This window comes from Microcaecilia unicolor, chromosome 3 (assembly GCF_901765095.1).
Source record: "Microcaecilia unicolor chromosome 3, aMicUni1.1, whole genome shotgun sequence".
Classification (NCBI taxonomy): domain Eukaryota; kingdom Metazoa; phylum Chordata; class Amphibia; order Gymnophiona; family Siphonopidae; genus Microcaecilia; species Microcaecilia unicolor.
Window position 1 is genome coordinate 193,174,252 of NC_044033.1, and position 17,382 is coordinate 193,191,633.

Consider the following 17,382-nt stretch of genomic DNA (forward strand, 5'->3'; position numbering starts at 1 on the left):
CTTGCTTGCGGGGTCTTCTGGCTTTGGTTTTCCCCCAGAATTTGTGGTACAGATGTACCAAGCTTTTCTTATGCACAAATCTGACCCTCTCTCAGCTCCTTCGGGTAAAAGGCCCTCTGAAGCTCAGCATCTGTCAGAGAAGTATTGGCTCCATTGAGACTCTAACTTTTAATGTGCCCTTTAATGTGTAGAACAAATTAGTACTCTAAGTTAGAGTACTAATTTGTTCTACACATTAAAGGTCAGACTTTTAAATGCACAGCTGGATATAAAATGTTTGACACATCCATATACTTGCTCCCATGATATAAATGAATCTATTATTCTGTCTTACTGTATTGTCAAATGTAACTAAGCCACATTGATCCTGAGTTTGCTTGAGATAATGTGTGACAAAAAAAATGTACAAAAAATATATCCTTTATCCTCCACCACCTTTTAAGACACTGCCTATCCAGATGGCACAATAACAGCAAGTTTGGTCCAGTGAAGACTAACTCAAGACGAGTGTGGATGGGAGATTTGGAAGGGGTCAACCTCAGCGAACGTACCTCAATCAGATTGAGGACGTTTTTAGCAAAGGCCAGCTTAGGAGTACCCTATTTAAGTTAATAACAATGTACCTACCTATATAGTTTAAGTTTAAAAAATTTGGCTCTCAAAAGAAATTTCAATCGTTGTACTGTTGATATTTGGCTCTGTTGACTAATGAGTTTGCCGACCACTGGTCTAGGGCAAGCCCTCTGGAGACACCAGCTATTTTATTTCTATTTTCCCCTGTTGATCAGGATGACTAAAGGGGGTCCTGATGGCATCTCCATTGTTTGAGAAGTACTTTCCATGATGGCTGACGTGGCCTGGGAACAAGCATAGGAACACATGTGAGATTTGCAGTCCAGCAGAAAGCTAAGCCGTTTTGAATTATATATTGATTTCTGTACTTTTCATTTTGGTTTGCTAGTGATATTACTGACTGAGCAGTAAAGGAGAAAAAAACCTCTCCTCTCACTGGTACTAAATCTGCGATCTCGTTTCTCTGGACTTAAATTCATACCCCCCATCCACACCCCAGCCATAGCTTGCATTTTCTATACTGTTTTCCCCACCTTCAGCAGCTCTGCCATTTTTAGTCCCTCGGCAAAGTGCAAACTGTGAAAAAAGCATGAATATATTTACAAAGAATTTTATTTCATTTCCATGCCATGTTTATGAATGTGTCACCACTATACAGAACAGACATCTTTTTTTATAAATTATTATTCTACAGATATGTTAAAAATGGATCAACTGCACAGGACATACGTCTTCTGCAGTACAGTCCACCACAGTATCAGAATGTTAGTCTCCGACTTTCTCTCTCATTCGCACACATCAGCTGTCTTCTCCGACACTGGCAGGTCTTGCTGTGTGGTGTCATTCGTCAGTTTCAGAAAGACTTTATACTGGAAAACTGAACTGAAAAGGCTTTAGCAACACGTCTTATTTAGAGAACTTTATATAGACGACATTGAGTCCTGCATAAAGACCTTCCTCTTGACGTGTTGAATATTTCTCCTGTGTCTTTATTCAGCAATAGTCAGAGTAATCTTCTTCCACATAATTTGCAGGAAACCAACCAATCTGCCAATACAACCAACAGCAAGATTTCAGTTCACTGATGAATGCTAAGGAAAAAATATTCAGCACATTTTGGCTGAGCATAAGACAGAGGCCAAGGGCATTATTTTAAGGGTAGATTTCCCACTCATTATGGAACAATCCCTGTGCAGAGGTCTCCCCTCCCCAAGAGCTAAGGAAACACAGAAGTATACACCCTAAACAGCTGATTGACAGGATAGGAGGAAGTGTTCATGGGGGGACACAGAGATTATTGAGTTGCACGGGAACAGAAATCCAACCCGTCCCCATAGGGAATCTAACCCATCCCCGCAAGAATTTAACCTATCCTCAGAGTTGACCTCTGGCAATACACAGTGAGGACACCCCAGATGGTTTTCTCCCTCAAGTGCAGGGCGTATCCTGCTCTTATCTCCCTCGAGTGCAGGACATGTCCCGCCGTTACCCTATCCCCCTCGAGTGCAGGGCATGTCCCGCCCTTACCCTATCCCCCTCGAGTGCAGGGCATGTCCCGCCGTTACCCTATCCCCCTCGAGTGCAGGGCATGTCCCGCCCTTACCCTATCCCCCTCGAGTGCAGGGCATGTCCCGCCCTTACCCTATCCCCCTCGAGTGCAGGGCATGACCCGCCCTTACTCTATCCCCCTCAAGTGCAGGGCATGTCCCGCCCTTACCCTATCACCCTCGAGTGCAGGGCATGTCCCTCCCTTACCCTATCCCCCTCGAGTGCAGGACATGTCCCGCCCTTACCCTATCCCCCTCGAGTGCAGGGCATGTCCCGCCCTTACCCTATCCCCCTCGAGTGCAGGGCATGACCCGCCCTTACCCTATCCCCCTCGAGTGCAGGGCATGTCCCGCCCTTACCCTATCCCCCTCGAGTGCAGGGCATGACCCGCCCTTACCCTATCCCCCTCGAGTGCAGGGCATGTCCCGCCCTTACCCTATCACCCTTGAGTGCAGGGCATGTCCCACTCTTACCCTATCTCCCTCTAGTGCAGGGCATCTCCCACTCTTACTCTATCTCTCTCAGGTGCAGGGTGTGTCCCGCTGTTACCCTATCTCCCTCAAGTGCAGAGCATGTCCTCCTGTTACCCTGTCACACATTCCTTCCCTATCTCCCTCTAATGCAGTGCATGTGCGTTTTTCATATCCTCTCACACACTCCCCCTTTCTGCTGCTTCCAGTTAGTGATTTTGCATACCTTGCCGTACACTTCTCCTTTCCACCAGCCTTGGTGACCTTTCTTGTTTATGATTTTTATAAGATCGCCTTCTTTGAGTGACAGTTCAGTCCGATCTCGGGCGCAGAAATCATAGCGTGCTTTTGCTGAACCAAAACATTTTAGGCTTCCGTCTGGAAAGGAAATGGTAATTTTATTTTGTTTTTACTGTTGTGAAATGCACACAGGTTTTTCTTTTTTACACGTTTTGGTTTTTTTTAAATAAAGAGCAGTAGCAAAGTTTTGGCTAAACACGCTGAAGAACTGAATAGAGTGGATACACAATACAGATACAGTGAATGGGGCGAAGTCTGAAAGGTTCTCCCTATGTTTGCTGGGTAAACTTCTGCATATACACTTCACACACTCTTCTCATTTTCAAATCCCTCCGCTATATTTGGGAAATTCAGTTCATGACACTGCTGGATTACACTGAACTGTTTCCATGTGGTGTGGTTGTTACACCGTTTATCTTGTTGAATAAAGGGCAGTACGAGTTCACTGCCGTTTCTAAAACAAACCCTCTGTGGTTCGTCTTCAGAGCACATTCTCTCATCTAAACATACCTTGTTCTTTTCCAAGTGGTTGATATTCTAAAGCACCAGATATCTCTCTAACTAGATAAATCTTTATTTTTAGATTTCCTGGCATGTTTGGAAGAGAGGTTGGAGGTATGTATGTTGGCATGGATTTAAACTATCTGGATAGTGGTGATTATCAGATAGTGATTAAAGTCATGTAGTAACTCATCTGCCTCAGATATGCAGATACCTCTTGAAGACATCTGGACATCTTTAACTGTCTAGAATCGCAGAATATGTTTTTAAATATATCATTAAAGAAACTCTGCCCACAGAACTCTTTTTGAACATGGGTCCACATTTCTAAATGTCGGCAGTGATTAATGATGTCTACCTGTTGCTTTCAGCATCATTCTCTTCTCGGGCTCTTTGAAGGGAAACCTTAGTGTTGTGTCCAGTGATTTGAAGCAATCTTTTAAGGAATTTTGCTCATAAAATTCAACCAGCTCCTAAAAAAAACATTGAATATTAATTATCACATTTGAAAATTACCCCTAAAATGAAGCTCAATAGCTTGAGATTGGACTGGAAGGAGAACCGAGGTTACATATCGAGCTATGGAGACAACTAATGTTTATCTTTTGGCAGAAATATTTTAGGGACATTGTCATGACACTGATCTTATAGAAACTGATGAACAGACTGTACTGGACTCCCCCTAGAACAGATGAGGTGATTGTGATTGTGATTGTGTGTGTGATTGTGTGTGTGATTGTGTGTGTGTGTGTGTGTGTGTTTGTGTGTGTGTGTGTGTGTTTGGGGGGGGGGGTAGTTCTCTCTCAATCATATTGTGCCCCCTGTGCCCTCATGTCAGCCCAGCCCAGCCCAGTCAGATTCAGTGAATTAACACACACAGGGTCACAGCACAGGTTCTAAAATGATTCTGCTACTATTTAGATAAAGGTGAATATGCTGCTATGGTTAGGTACCGGATGAGCCAATGACCAGTTTATTCATCATCTTGGTGTATGGCTAGATGTAGATGTAAAGTTTCAGATCATAAATCAAGTTATCCAGATGTTCAGGAAAATTTGGCCTTACCTAACATCCACAAATAATAGATCAGTATTCAACGCTGCGATTCTACCACACCTAGATTACTGCACTGCTGTGAATATTGGTCTCACATCAAGATGAGGCAAAAATAAAAGTAACCCCTTAGAGTTTATTGTCATTTTCTCAGCTACAGCTTTGAATTGCAACAAGAAATTTTACATACTTAATTAACCTACTTACATATTACTAATAAACATTGGAGGAGTAGCCTAGTGGTTAGTGCAGTGGACTGATCCTGGGGAACTGGGTTCAGTTTGCCATTGCAGCTCCTTGTGACTCTGGGCAAGTCACTTAACCCTCCATTGCCCCTAGTACAAATAAGTACCTGAATATACTATGTAAACTGCTTTGAATGTTGTTGCAAAAACCACAGAAAGGCGGTAGTATATCAAGTCCCATTTCCCTTTCCCTTCCCATCTATAAAAGTCTTAACCGAAAAAGATGACATCAAAGCTTACGATTAAGCCCTTGAAGGCTTTCTTCTCCGTGATGCGGTACAGTCCTTCCAGGGGCGTAATCTTGATGTGTTTAATTTCTTCATTAAATCTGAGGAAACAAAGACCAGAAATGTTTTATCTTCTCCTATCCTTACACTGCAGTAATGCAGAGTTTATGAAAGAGTCCGAGTACAAGTGCCCGAGTCATGACAGACCCCAACCTCTTACACTATTTGTATTTGAGGTGCGTTAGATTGCACCTGTCTGCCATGAATGTGTGGGTGCTAGATTATACCCCGAAGAAAGCACATTTTCTCTCTGCCCCAAAACAGAGCTAGGCTATTTCTCCTGAAAATGGGCTTCTTAAAATATTTATTGGGATTCACTAAGCACCTTTATGAAGACATTCACCTGAACTTTCACTAATCAAACCTCAACTTTGATCAAATTGAGACATTTTAGTAAGATAGTCCAAATTTACACTAAAATGAAATATCAGTTCCAAAATCAATACATTTAAAATGCTCCTCAGCAGGTCTAAACAAAGTGTGGACTGTAACCTAAAACAGATGTCAGCTGTACTTAATCAATGTTTTTGTAGAAATATTAACTTACTTCATACTAATGGCAAATTCTTCAGCATCCTTCACTCTCTGCCTAACGAGAAACGTGCCATCTGAACGGTTACCTAGAATTTCTTCAGCCTCTCTTCTCTCCAGAGGTCCAGCATACCTAACGAAATCATCATGATCACATCCAACATCAAAGTCACATTAGAAACATCCGGCACCCAACAACAACATTCTGGAGACGATCAGCCTTCGTCATAACCACATTAGAAACTTCATTCTATGCGGGATGAAAACATTCTAAATGCCCATCGCCAGAATCATAATGTGACAATAAGCCTCCATTATAACCACACTGGAATGTTTTCATTGTGTACAGAATGTTTCTCAACACCCACCATCATAATCACATTAGAACCATCCTGCACCTAAAGAACACATTCTAAAAATCCATCATCATAGGGACAAAGTATCTGCGTATCATGTGTACAGTGCTGTGTATGTCTAGAAGCGCTAGAGAAATCATAACCAGTAGTGATAAGGAGTATATTCTTCTTTTAGCGGCTTGATCCCTGGGGCATTGACACCAAGATTATCACTAGGTGGCACAGAATCTCATTCCCGTAATATCACATCTCTCATACCTTTACTCACAGAAAGATATATACCATATGTCCTCATGCCTTTTTATCGCCCTCCGAGCTCCCAGTGCTTCCTTCCAAAGTTTCAATGTTTATGTTCCATTGTTACATTCCCTAACGATACCTCAACTGTTTCGCATAACTCTGCACAATGTAATCCATAACCAATCTGTAACAAAATGTATTTCTAACATTTAACTCTTATTGTAAGCCACACTGAACCCGCAAAAAGGTGGGAAAATGTGGATACAAATGCAATAAATAATAAATAATAAATAAATAATTTTGGAACCTGGGACATATGAGCAGGTCTGAATGGACTCTGCACCTGCTCCCAGTCAACACTAGGGATCCCAGTAAGGCCCAGAATGTGGAACGATGCTGGGGGGGGGAGGGGGGGTGGAATCTGCTGGGAGTTCAGATGCTTCGTGGTAATGGTAAGAGATGTGCTCTAGTGGCTGGGGGGAAGGTATTGGAGGCTGGCAGTTAGGGGAAAAGGGACTGGACCTTGATATTGGTACCTACCTTCTCTATGCTAATTATAGGCCCATCCAAACCACTCCCACATCCCCCCTCTGCCACATCTCCTGGCAAAGTACACGTGGAAAGCATCACCATGTGAAAAGCAGCCTTTCTAAAATGCTTTTTACACGTGTGACTATCTAGACATCTAAAATCTGCTACTTACACTGATGCCTGTAACTTTTTGGATCATATGTTACTCCCCTCTCTGCTGTACAGAATATGATTGTGTCAATACGAAGGGCCGTGAAAATTCAGATCCAGAAAGCTGCATGTTAAGCATTTCTGAATCCGATGCTTTCTGGGTTCTTTATATAGTTATATCTTTATTGGGATGAAATGTCACCTCCCTCTCTGCTGTAGAACATACAATTGTGTCAGTTTAGAGGGATGTGCTGTCATAACTCACATCCCCCAGAAGCACATTCCTGTTGAGTAGTACAACGTGTACACCTCGATTCACTGACTTAACTGGCCAGGAAAACCTCCTATCCGGTTTCTACTATCACTGGATCTATCAGTCCATTAGGACACTTGGAGGGGCATAATCGAACGGGGCAGCCAAGTTTTCATGAGGGCGTCCTCGCAGGACGGCCCCATAAAGGGGCGGGGCAACCCGTATTATCGAAACAAGATGGACATCCATCTTTCGTTTCGATAATATGGTCGGGGACGTCCAAATCATGAAATTTAGGTCGACCTTAGAGATGGTCGTCCTTAGGTCATTTTTCAGATGGTCGTCCCCGGTTTTCAGCGATAATAGAAACCGAGGACGCCCGTCTCAAAAACAACCAAATCCAAGCCATTTGGTCGTGGGAGGAGCCAGCATTTGTAGTGCATTGGTCCCCCTCACATGCCAGGACACCAACCGGGCACCCTAGGCAGCACTGCAGTGGACTTCACAAATTGCTCCCAGGTGCATAGCTCCCTTATCTTGGGTGCTGAGCCCCCCCCCCCCCAAAACCCACTCCCCACAACTGTACACCACTACCATAGCCCTTAGGGATGAAGGGGGGCACCTACATGTGGGTACAAGTGGGTTTGTGGTGGGTTTTGGAGGGCTCACATTTACCACCACAAGTGTAACAGGTGGGGGGGGGGGGGCCTGGGACCGCCTGCCTGAAGTACACTGCACCCACTACAACTGCTCCAGGTACCTGTACACTGCTGCGATGGACCTGAGTATGGCATTTCAGGCTGGCCAAAAAGTATTTTTAAACTTTTTTTTTTAATAGTGGGAGGGGGTTAGTGACCACTGGGGGAGTAAGGGGAAGTCATCCCTGATTCCCTCCAGTGGTCATCTGGTCAGTTCGGGCACCTTTTTGATGCTTGGTCGTGAAAAAAAATGGACCAAGTAAAGTCGTCCAAGTGCTCGTCAGGGACGCCCTTCTTTTTTCCATTATCGGCCGAGGACGCCCATCTCCTAATCACGCCCCAGTCCCGCCTTTGCTACGGTGCCGACATGCCCCTGTGAACTTTGGTCATCCCCGCGACGGAAAGCAGTTGAGGACACCCAAAAACGGCTTTTGATTATGCCGATTTGGGTGACCTTGCGAGAAGGACGCCCATCTCCTGATTTGTGTTGGAAGATGGGTGTCCTTCTCTTTTGAATATTCACCTGTAGGTCATCTCATTCAAATTTATTGGAAATACTATCTTTTAAAGTGATTAAACTTGAAGAGTATCAGTCCTCATTGTTTAAAGTCACAGGAGCAAATCTATGGAATAGATTACCACCTTCACTGAGAGCATAGCAAATATGTGCACAGTTTAAACAAAAATTTGAAAACATCTGTTTCGACAGGCCTTTGAAAATGAGCTTGAGAAGCAAATAGGATGGATAGGATAATTCAACATCAGTATGATTCTAGGCAGTGATATCATTGAGATGGAGCATTAGGTTTATGGTTTGATGAGCACATTTTATGTATGTTAAGTTTTTATTATGTGGTGATATCTTTGTTTTGTTCACCACCAAGTACTTTTGGATTGTGTGGGTAGTATAGATTTGAAATAAATACATTAATTACATCATTTATACTCCATATCTGGTGATATTCAGCACCACATAAGCAGATAGCGTTGCTTAATGTTAGCTTTAATCACCCCGGCGCTGTCCATAGTGCTACGGACAGAACCAGTATTGGCAATGTTCAGACTGCTGACCAGTTACTGAAGTGGCTAAAGTTAGGGCAGTAAAAAGGACTGAATATCAGTCAGTGACTAGGCAACTTCTGGGTAGTGGTCTGAGGAATTCTTGGTAACCCCACCCCACCCAAAGATGAGAAACCACTGAACAGGCCCCCATCCCCTGTAGGCTTTTGCTAACACTGGTGATTCAGGGGTCCTAAAGGCAAGAGAGAAGCCCCCTCAATTCCAAGGCTCCAGCTTCAAACTAGCTGCCCTCACCTACAGGGGACTGGGGGGTGGGGGCATCTTTGGGGGTCACTTGTGTTTTAGGGGGAGACTCAGAGGAAGTGAGGGCATCTGCTTCCCCTTATCTGCCAGTCCCAACCAATATTCAACCAGGACACATGCTGACATATTCCTGGATATTTAATGCTGATGTCCAGATATAGCCCTGCCTGTGGTGGTCAGTGTTTAAAAAAAGCTGACCGCCATCAGCTGACCATTGACTGGATAGTAATTCAGAAATTCCCCTTTCTTTCCTCTCCTGATCAAAGACACACACAGGCAAGTAAAAATGTACATGAGCACGCGTGTCCATATTCATACAAACAGAAACACGCACATGCAGAGGAGTTGGAAAGAATGGAAGAGCCATGCTCTGCCTGCTCTTCTCACTTATTTCATTTGCTGAACAAGAACCTGCAAGATCCGAGCAAAAATAGTACATTTTGTTCATCTAGTTTAATTTTTCACAACCTGCAGAGCAGCTGATAAAGCAATAAATATTTTAATGTATTTGTTAACACTTGTAAAACTTTGTCAAAGAAATTTTACTCACCACAAATACTGGGATAAATCTGGTAAAGGAGACTGGGAAAAGAAGAACAGAGAAGTCAGACTTATTTTTACTGTCCTCCTTGCTTTTATCAGTTGATTTTCTGAAAATTCTGGTAGAGGTCAAATGATCACTCCGTATTACCCCTTTCACTCTAAACTGATATTTTTACCAGAATTTTACATACTCAAATATTAAATGCAAGGAAAAGGTTTGTTTACACTCTGACAAAGGGCGTGTCTGTATGTTCCATTTGCAGGAGAAAGGAAATAGAAGCATGTCCTTGTGGATTTTATTTATTTATTTGTAGCATTTATACCCCGCTCGATAGCAGGTTCAGTGCGGCTTACATGGTATGGTACAAAGTATCACAGAGTTAATACAATGTAAGAGGCAAAGTATCAGAGATGACATTGTTACATAGAGTAGGACAATAGTAAGAGATGTGGGGAAAGGATTGGTGTTTGGGTAATACTAGTGTTATGGAGTTGGGTACAAGAGTTGGGATGGTTCATTTGGGTAGGCTTGTTTGAAGAGGTAAGTCTTCAGTAGTTTCCGGAAGGGTAGGTGTTCAATGGTTTTCCTGATATGTCAAGGTATTGCGTTCCAGATGGGTTCCAGGGGCATGAATTTTTTTCCCCCTACAGCAACATTTCCCAAATTTTTGTGCTTAGAAATGTAATTAGAGAAACTGCTTTAAAATTACGTAGGGCGGATTCTAGAGAGGATGTTTTGGGGTTTTTTTTTTCTTCAAAGTAGTTCACTTTCTGAAATAGGGAAGCCAGAAGGGGTTCTGAAATGATCAGTACCTCAGATCCAAAATAGCTGATTTTTTTTTTTTAATTAGCAGCTTTTTGTGTGCAATGCTCTGGATGTATAATCCACTGTACATCCAATACTTCTCTGTCTGATTCTCTCATTTTTATTCTTTGCTAATGTCCTCCTGAGAAGTGAATTAAAACATACACATCTTTCTAGGAGATTCTCTTTAAGTTGAAGTCCTATAGTGCATGTAGTGTGATTCTAGGAGATATTAACTTCATTTAGAGGACTCTAGTAATACTAGAAAGGTGGATCTTTGTTCTTTTCTTTCCACTTTGAACTATTTTATTCCACTTCCTTATTCTACTCATGAAAAATGGAACCAATTAGATTTGGTCAAAAGCACTACAGAGACTGAATTAAAGTAAAAATGCTTTATTACTTTTACTATTAATTGACCTAGCATAATCTAAAATGGAACTTATCAGTTTCTGTGCTGAAGGTTGAACAAAAATGTGATTGAAATGAATACAAAATATTATGAAGATCAAGAAATCTTGTCAAATGCAGAGTAACTAATCCTTTCATAAGCTTTGCAAACAGAGGAATAGATGGGTACCTGACTAGATGTTTTTATATATTTCAGTATAGATGTAACAATAATCTCAAGTTCTGAAGGACAAGTGACAGAAAGAAGATGTAACAGAATTCAATCAAAAAGTTGATCTCTGAAGTTTAATGGTGAAAGTCTCAAAATATTAGTTGGACAACTGTCTAATTGGCATATCCTATATAATAAAACGCACCTCCAACATTCTGAAGCCTTCAAGCCTTGAAGCATTCCTGCAACGTTCCGGAACTACATGTCGTCAATTGAGGAGATGGAGCCTTACAGAGCGCACGAATGCTTCAAGGCTTGAAGGCTTCACTTTCTCACACACACACACTCTGTCTCTCACATACACTCTCTCTCTCCCACACAGACTCACACACACACACTCTCTCTCTCTCTGACACAAACACACACTCTGTCTGTCTGTCTCTCTCATTCATTCTCTCTCACATACACACTCCATCTCTCACCCAAACACTTTCTCTCAAACATACACACTCCGAGGAAAGGGGGGCATGGAACACGCTGGGGAGGAGAGGGAGGGGGGCATGGAACTCGGAGGGAAGGGGGGCATGGAACTCGGAGGGGAGGGGGGCCTGCACCTCAGACGGAAGGGGGGCCTGGAACTCAGAGGGGAGGAGGGAGGGAAGGAGGGGGTCATGGAACTCGGAGCCCCCCCACACTCACTATCTGTCTCTCACATACACGCTCTCTCACACACTCACTCTCATACACACATACACTCTCTCTCTCACACAAACACACACACACACTTTGTCTGTCTCTCTCTCACTCACACACACACCATCTTTCACATACACACTCTCTCTCTCTCTCTCTCTCTCTCTCTCTCTCTCTCTCTCTCAAACATACACACTCGGAGGAAAACCTTGCTAGCACCCGTTTCATTTGTGTCAGAAACAGGCCTGTTTTACTAGTTTCTTACATAATGTGTTAAATTCTTGCCATGTAGGAGAAATGAAATCAGATCAAAACCTATCCATTATTATTATAGAGTTGAATTCAATCCCTGTATATAATACTCTTGGTATCTACAAACTGGTCTGTGATTGTTTTATTTAATCTTTAAAATAGATCACTAACCCTCGTTTACTAAGCTGCGCTATTGGCTGCTCTACCGACACTACTGCATGGCTTAGTGAACAGGGGGGTAAATGCGATGCTGTAGGAATTACATCTAAAGATGAATTCTGACAATAACACATGTACGTAAGCTTAGTAACAATTTGAAACAGACGTTTGGTATCCATAATATCTGTTCCAATCAATTTAGAGTAATATAATTGACATTTATTCTTAAAGGCTCATTTATATCTCTCTATATAAAAGGCAAAACCAACGTTCTATGAAGCCTCCAGCCGGAAGTGTGAAGGGGGCGAGATATCCGGTTTCCCTATGAGTGTCTGCCCCGCCCTCTCTGTAACACAGTCAGTGAAGGAAAACAGCAGAGCACGAAATCAAATCGCTGGCTCTGTAACAGTGAAGGACTCAGAGGGGGGAGGGGAGAGAGGCCAGAGGGCAGGGACACACACACTCCCACATGCACACAGAAGAAAACATTGCTAGCCCCCGTTTCATTTGCATCAGAAACGGGGCTTTTTTACTAGTTTATACATAATGGACATAACGTAACTCTTCCTCTATATGATTTCCTAATATGCTGCTATACTTGAAACTGATTCTACCATAACATCACTATGTAACTGTTTACACCGGAATTGGCGAACACCTTTACAGTACTATGTAAGCCACATTGAGCCTGCAAATAGGTGGGAAAATGTGGGATACAAATGTAACAAAATAAATATTCATGGATGGCCTTCCGCCAACATTGTTTAGAGGTAGCAAATTTCCGTTTAATCCATTTACATTCTAACCCCCTACTAATCTGTTTTCATTTATGCAAGTCAGAATCAAACCATTTATTGGATTCCCTAATAATTCTATTTTTGATCTGCATAGGGGCTATTTTACCTACAATCTTGGCTCTAATTTTTCTCCATTCACCTAAAAATTCACGAATCCCAAAATAATTTGTCACCTACATTACCTCTTGAACTATATTACACATTAGGTCTCTTTCTCTCTAAAATCCTTCCAATTCAAAAGTGAAACTCAACCTAAAATGATCAGACCACAAGGAGTCTGACCAAGAACTATCTGAAATAAAAATGTCATCAAGGTTCAATTTAGAGTGAGTAAAAGCTACTAAATCCAAATGACGACCTTTCTCGTGTGTAATTTGTACGAGAGGGATCAAATAACTCAAAGATGAGGGAAAAGATCAATAAGTTTAGGCTCATTTCCATGCTCCAAATGAAGGTTAATATCCCCCAATAGTAAATTATGAGAAGAATATGTAGAATTTCGAAGTACAAAACCAAAAAAATGTTCTTTGGCCTGATACAAGTGATGGATCTACCAATGAATCGTCTTTCACATGAACAGCAAATATTTCCAGTTCTGATCTAATTGAAGTATCTAAAGTAGAGACTTGATCTTTATAGATAAGTGCAATTGCACCACCATTTTTCTTTTCCCTGCATAGAGAGATTTTAGCCTACCGGACAAATTTAATTAATCAACGGGTCATCTGATGAGTTAAGCCAGATTTCAGTTAAAAACAAACAATCTGGTTGATGTTCACCCAGCCAATCCTGTACGATATTAGTTTTATTCCCTACTGACTGAATATTAAGTAACATAGTAGATGACGGCAGATAAAGACCTGTACGGTCCATCCAGTCTGCCCAACAAGATAAACTCATATGTGCTACTTTATATGTATATCTGACCTTGATTTATCTTTGCCATTTTTGGGGCATAGACCGTAGAAGTCTGCCCAGTACTTGCCCCACCTCCCAACCACCAGTGCTGCCACCCAGTCTCCACTAAGCTTCTGAGGATCCATTCCTTCTGAACAGGATTCCTTTATGTTTATCCCTCACATTTTTGAATTCCGTTACCATTTTCATCTCCACCACCTCCCGCGGGAGGGCATTCCAAGTATCCACCACTCTCTCTGTGAAAAAATACTTCCTGACATTTTTCTTGAGTCTGCCCCCGGGGCTTCAACCCCATTTCATGTCCTCTAGTTCTACTGCCTTCCCGTCTCCAGAACAAATTCGTTTGCGGATTAATACCTTTCAAATATTTGAACGTGTGTCTCATATCACCGTGTTTCTCCTTTCTTCCAGGGTATACATGTTCAGGTCACCAAGTCTCTCCTTATATGTCTTGTAACGCAAATCCCAAACCATTTTTGTAGCTTTTCTTTGCACCACCTCAATTCTTTTTACATCCTTAGCAAGATATGGCCTCCAAAACTGAACACAATACTCCAAGTGGGGCCTCACCAACGACTTGTATAGGGGCATCAACACCTCTTTTCTTCTGCTGGTCACACCTCTCTCTATACAGCTTAGCAACCTTCTGGCTACGGCCACCGCCTTGTCACACTGTTTCATCACCTTCAGATCCTCAGATACTATCACCCCAAGATCCCTCTCCCTGCCTGTACATATCAGACTCTCACCACCTAACACGTATGTCTCCCGTGGATTTCTACTCCCTAAGTGCATCACTTTGCATTTCTTCGCATTGAATTTTAATTGCCAAACATTAGACCATTCTTCTAGCTTCTGCAGATCCTTTTTCATGTTTTCCACTCCCTCTGGGGTGTCCACTCCATTACAAATCTTGGTATCATCCGCAAAAAGGCAAACTTTACCTTCTAACCCTTCGGCAATGTCGCTCACAAATATATTGAACAGAATTGGCCCCAGCACCGATCCCTGAGGCACTCCGCTACTCACCTTTCCCTCATCCAAGCAAATTCCATTAACCACCACCCTCTGACGTCTGTCCGTCAACCAGTTCCTAATCCAGTTAACCACGTCGGGTCCTATCTTCAGCCTGTCTAGTTTATTCAAGAGCCTTCTGTGAGGAACTGTGTCAAAGGCTTTGCTGAAATCTAAGTACATCTATCGCATGTCCTTGATTCAATTCCCTGGTCACCCAGTCAAAGAATTCAATGAGATTCATTTGGCACAATTTACCTTGGTAAAACCATGTTGTCTCGGATCTTGCAACTTATTGGCTTCCAGGAAATTCACTATCCTTTCCTTCAGCATCGCTTCCATTACTTTTCCAATAACCGAAGTGAGGCTTACCGGCCTTTAGTTTCCAGTTTCTTCCCTATCACCACTTTCGTGACGAGGTACCACATCCACTGTTCTCCAATCCCACGGAACCTCCCCAGTCTCCAAGGATTTATTAAACAAATCTTTAAGAGGACCTGCCAGAACCTGTCTGAGCTCCCTCAATATTCTAGGATGGATCCCATCCAATTCCATGGCTTTGTCCACCTTTAGATTTTCAAGTTCTTCATAAACACTCTCTTCCGTGAATGGTGCTATATCCACTCCATTCTCATATGTACTTTTGCCAGTCAATCGTAGTCCTTTCTCCAGGATTTTCTTCAGTGAAAACGGAACAGAAGTATTTGTTTAGCACATTTGCTTTTTCTTCATCATTATCCACATAGTGGTTTGCATCATCTTTCAGTCTCACAATTCCCTTTTAGTCTTCCTCCTTTCACTAATATATCTGAAGAAATTTTTGTCGCCCCTCCTTACATTTCTAGCCATTTCTTCTTCCGCTTTCGCCAGACGTATCTCTCTCTTGGCTTCTCTCAGTTTCAGACGGTATTCCTCTCTGTGTTCTTCTTCTTGAGTTTTTCTGTATTTCATGAACACCAACTCTTTAGCCTTTATTTTCTCAGCCACTTGCTTCGAGAATCATTTCGGTTTCCTTTTTCTCTTGCTTTTATTTACTTTCCTTACATAAAGGTTTGTGGCCATATTTATAGCTTCTTTCAGCCTGGACCACTGTCCTTCTACTTCTCATTCGTCCTCCCAGCCCATCAGCTCCTTCCTCAGGTATTCCCCCATTTTACTAAAGTCAGCATGCTTGAAATCCAGAACTTTGAGTTTTGAGTGTCCACCCTCCACTTCAGCTGTCATATCAAACCAAACTGTTTGATGGTCACTGCTGCCCAGGTGGGCACCCACTCGGACATTTGACACACTTTCCCCATTTGTGAGCACCAGATCCAGCATCGCTCCCTTTCTCGTGGGTTCCATCACCATTTGTCTGAGTAGAGCACTTTGAAAAGCATCCACGATCTCTCTACTTCTTTGATTCCACATCTGGCAGATTGAAATCTCCCAACAACAGTACCTCTCTTTTCTTTCCCAACTTATGGATATCTGTGACCAGATCTTTATCTAGTTCCTTCGATTGTGTCGGAGGTCTGTAGACAACACCCATGTGGACAGAGGCTCTATCATCTCTTTTTAAAGTGATCCATATCACTTCTTCCTTTCCCTAGGCCCTTGTCATTTCTGTCGCTGCAATATTGCTTTTCACATACAGAGCTACTCCACCACCTTTACAACCATCTCTATCCTTCCTAAATAGATTATAGCCTGGTATGTTTACAAATCATTGAGCCATGTCTCCATGATTGCAACAACGTCTAAGTCTGCCTCTAACATCAGGGCTTGCAGGTCATGAACTTTGTTGCTTAGACTGCGAGCATTTGTGGTCATCACTTTCCATCTACATTTCAGTGGCATTTTTGTCTTCTGTTTAGTTTTTTTGTTTAGTCTCACTTTCTGCTCTGTTGATAAGAAGTGATTTGTTAAGATTGTTGTTTTCATTGCTTTCTTTTCTACTTATTAAAGTAATAATAAGGGATGGGGACAGCAGAAGACTGTTAGTACAGGGTGTTCTGTGCAGATTCTGTCTGGTATGGGATTTCAGTCTACTTCTCCAACTGAGTGTGTCTAGATCAAACAGTGGAGATCACTTCAATGGAGTGAGGCATAACATCAGCACAATTTAGTAACATCCTAGGGAAGGAGAGGAGTAAACTCCATAGGTGGAGAATGACGGGTAGAAAAAGAAAAGTTGGAACATAAGCAGAACTCCACCGACCCAAAAGTAGTATAAAAAAATCAAATACAATCCATAGTGAAACAAACTAACGCACTTCTCTAAGCATAATAATATTAACAATCAGTAGAATAGTTTCGATTAAATTGGATGTTTATGACAGTACCGAGGTCACAGTAACATCTAAGTTACTCATAAAGTTACACATGAAGGATGAAGATATTTTAAAATCAGATCCAAGCTATTTGCTTTAATGATGTTGGAAATATTTGTCTAGTGGCCACAGCAAGTGGTGTCCAATGTACACTCAACACTGCCACCTATCCACACAGCAAAGCTGAACAAATGTTTTTTTTTTAAATTGGTGTTTAAATTGTGACCTAACTCTGGGCAGTTTGACAGAAAATAGATCCTTTGTGAAT

General features: G+C 42.2%; 1 protein-coding gene across 2 annotated transcripts in view; it reads right to left on the reverse strand.

The window, feature by feature from the left end:
* Positions 1–1,169: 1,169 nt before the first annotated feature.
* The window catches only part of VAV1 (vav guanine nucleotide exchange factor 1), a 126,545-nt gene continuing 110,332 nt past the window's right edge, over positions 1,170–17,382 (reverse strand). For both annotated transcript variants that reach the window (XM_030196869.1, XM_030196868.1), the window contains 6 exons: positions 9,610–9,641; positions 5,525–5,641; positions 4,931–5,018; positions 3,751–3,865; positions 2,818–2,969; positions 1,170–1,620 (listed from right to left, as the gene is read on the reverse strand). In XM_030196869.1, the coding sequence (XP_030052729.1) occupies positions 1,567–1,620; positions 2,818–2,969; positions 3,751–3,865; positions 4,931–5,018; positions 5,525–5,641; positions 9,610–9,641 (558 nt within the window). In that variant the 3' untranslated portion in view covers positions 1,170–1,566. The remainder of the gene's footprint in view (positions 1,621–2,817; positions 2,970–3,750; positions 3,866–4,930; positions 5,019–5,524; positions 5,642–9,609; positions 9,642–17,382) is intronic.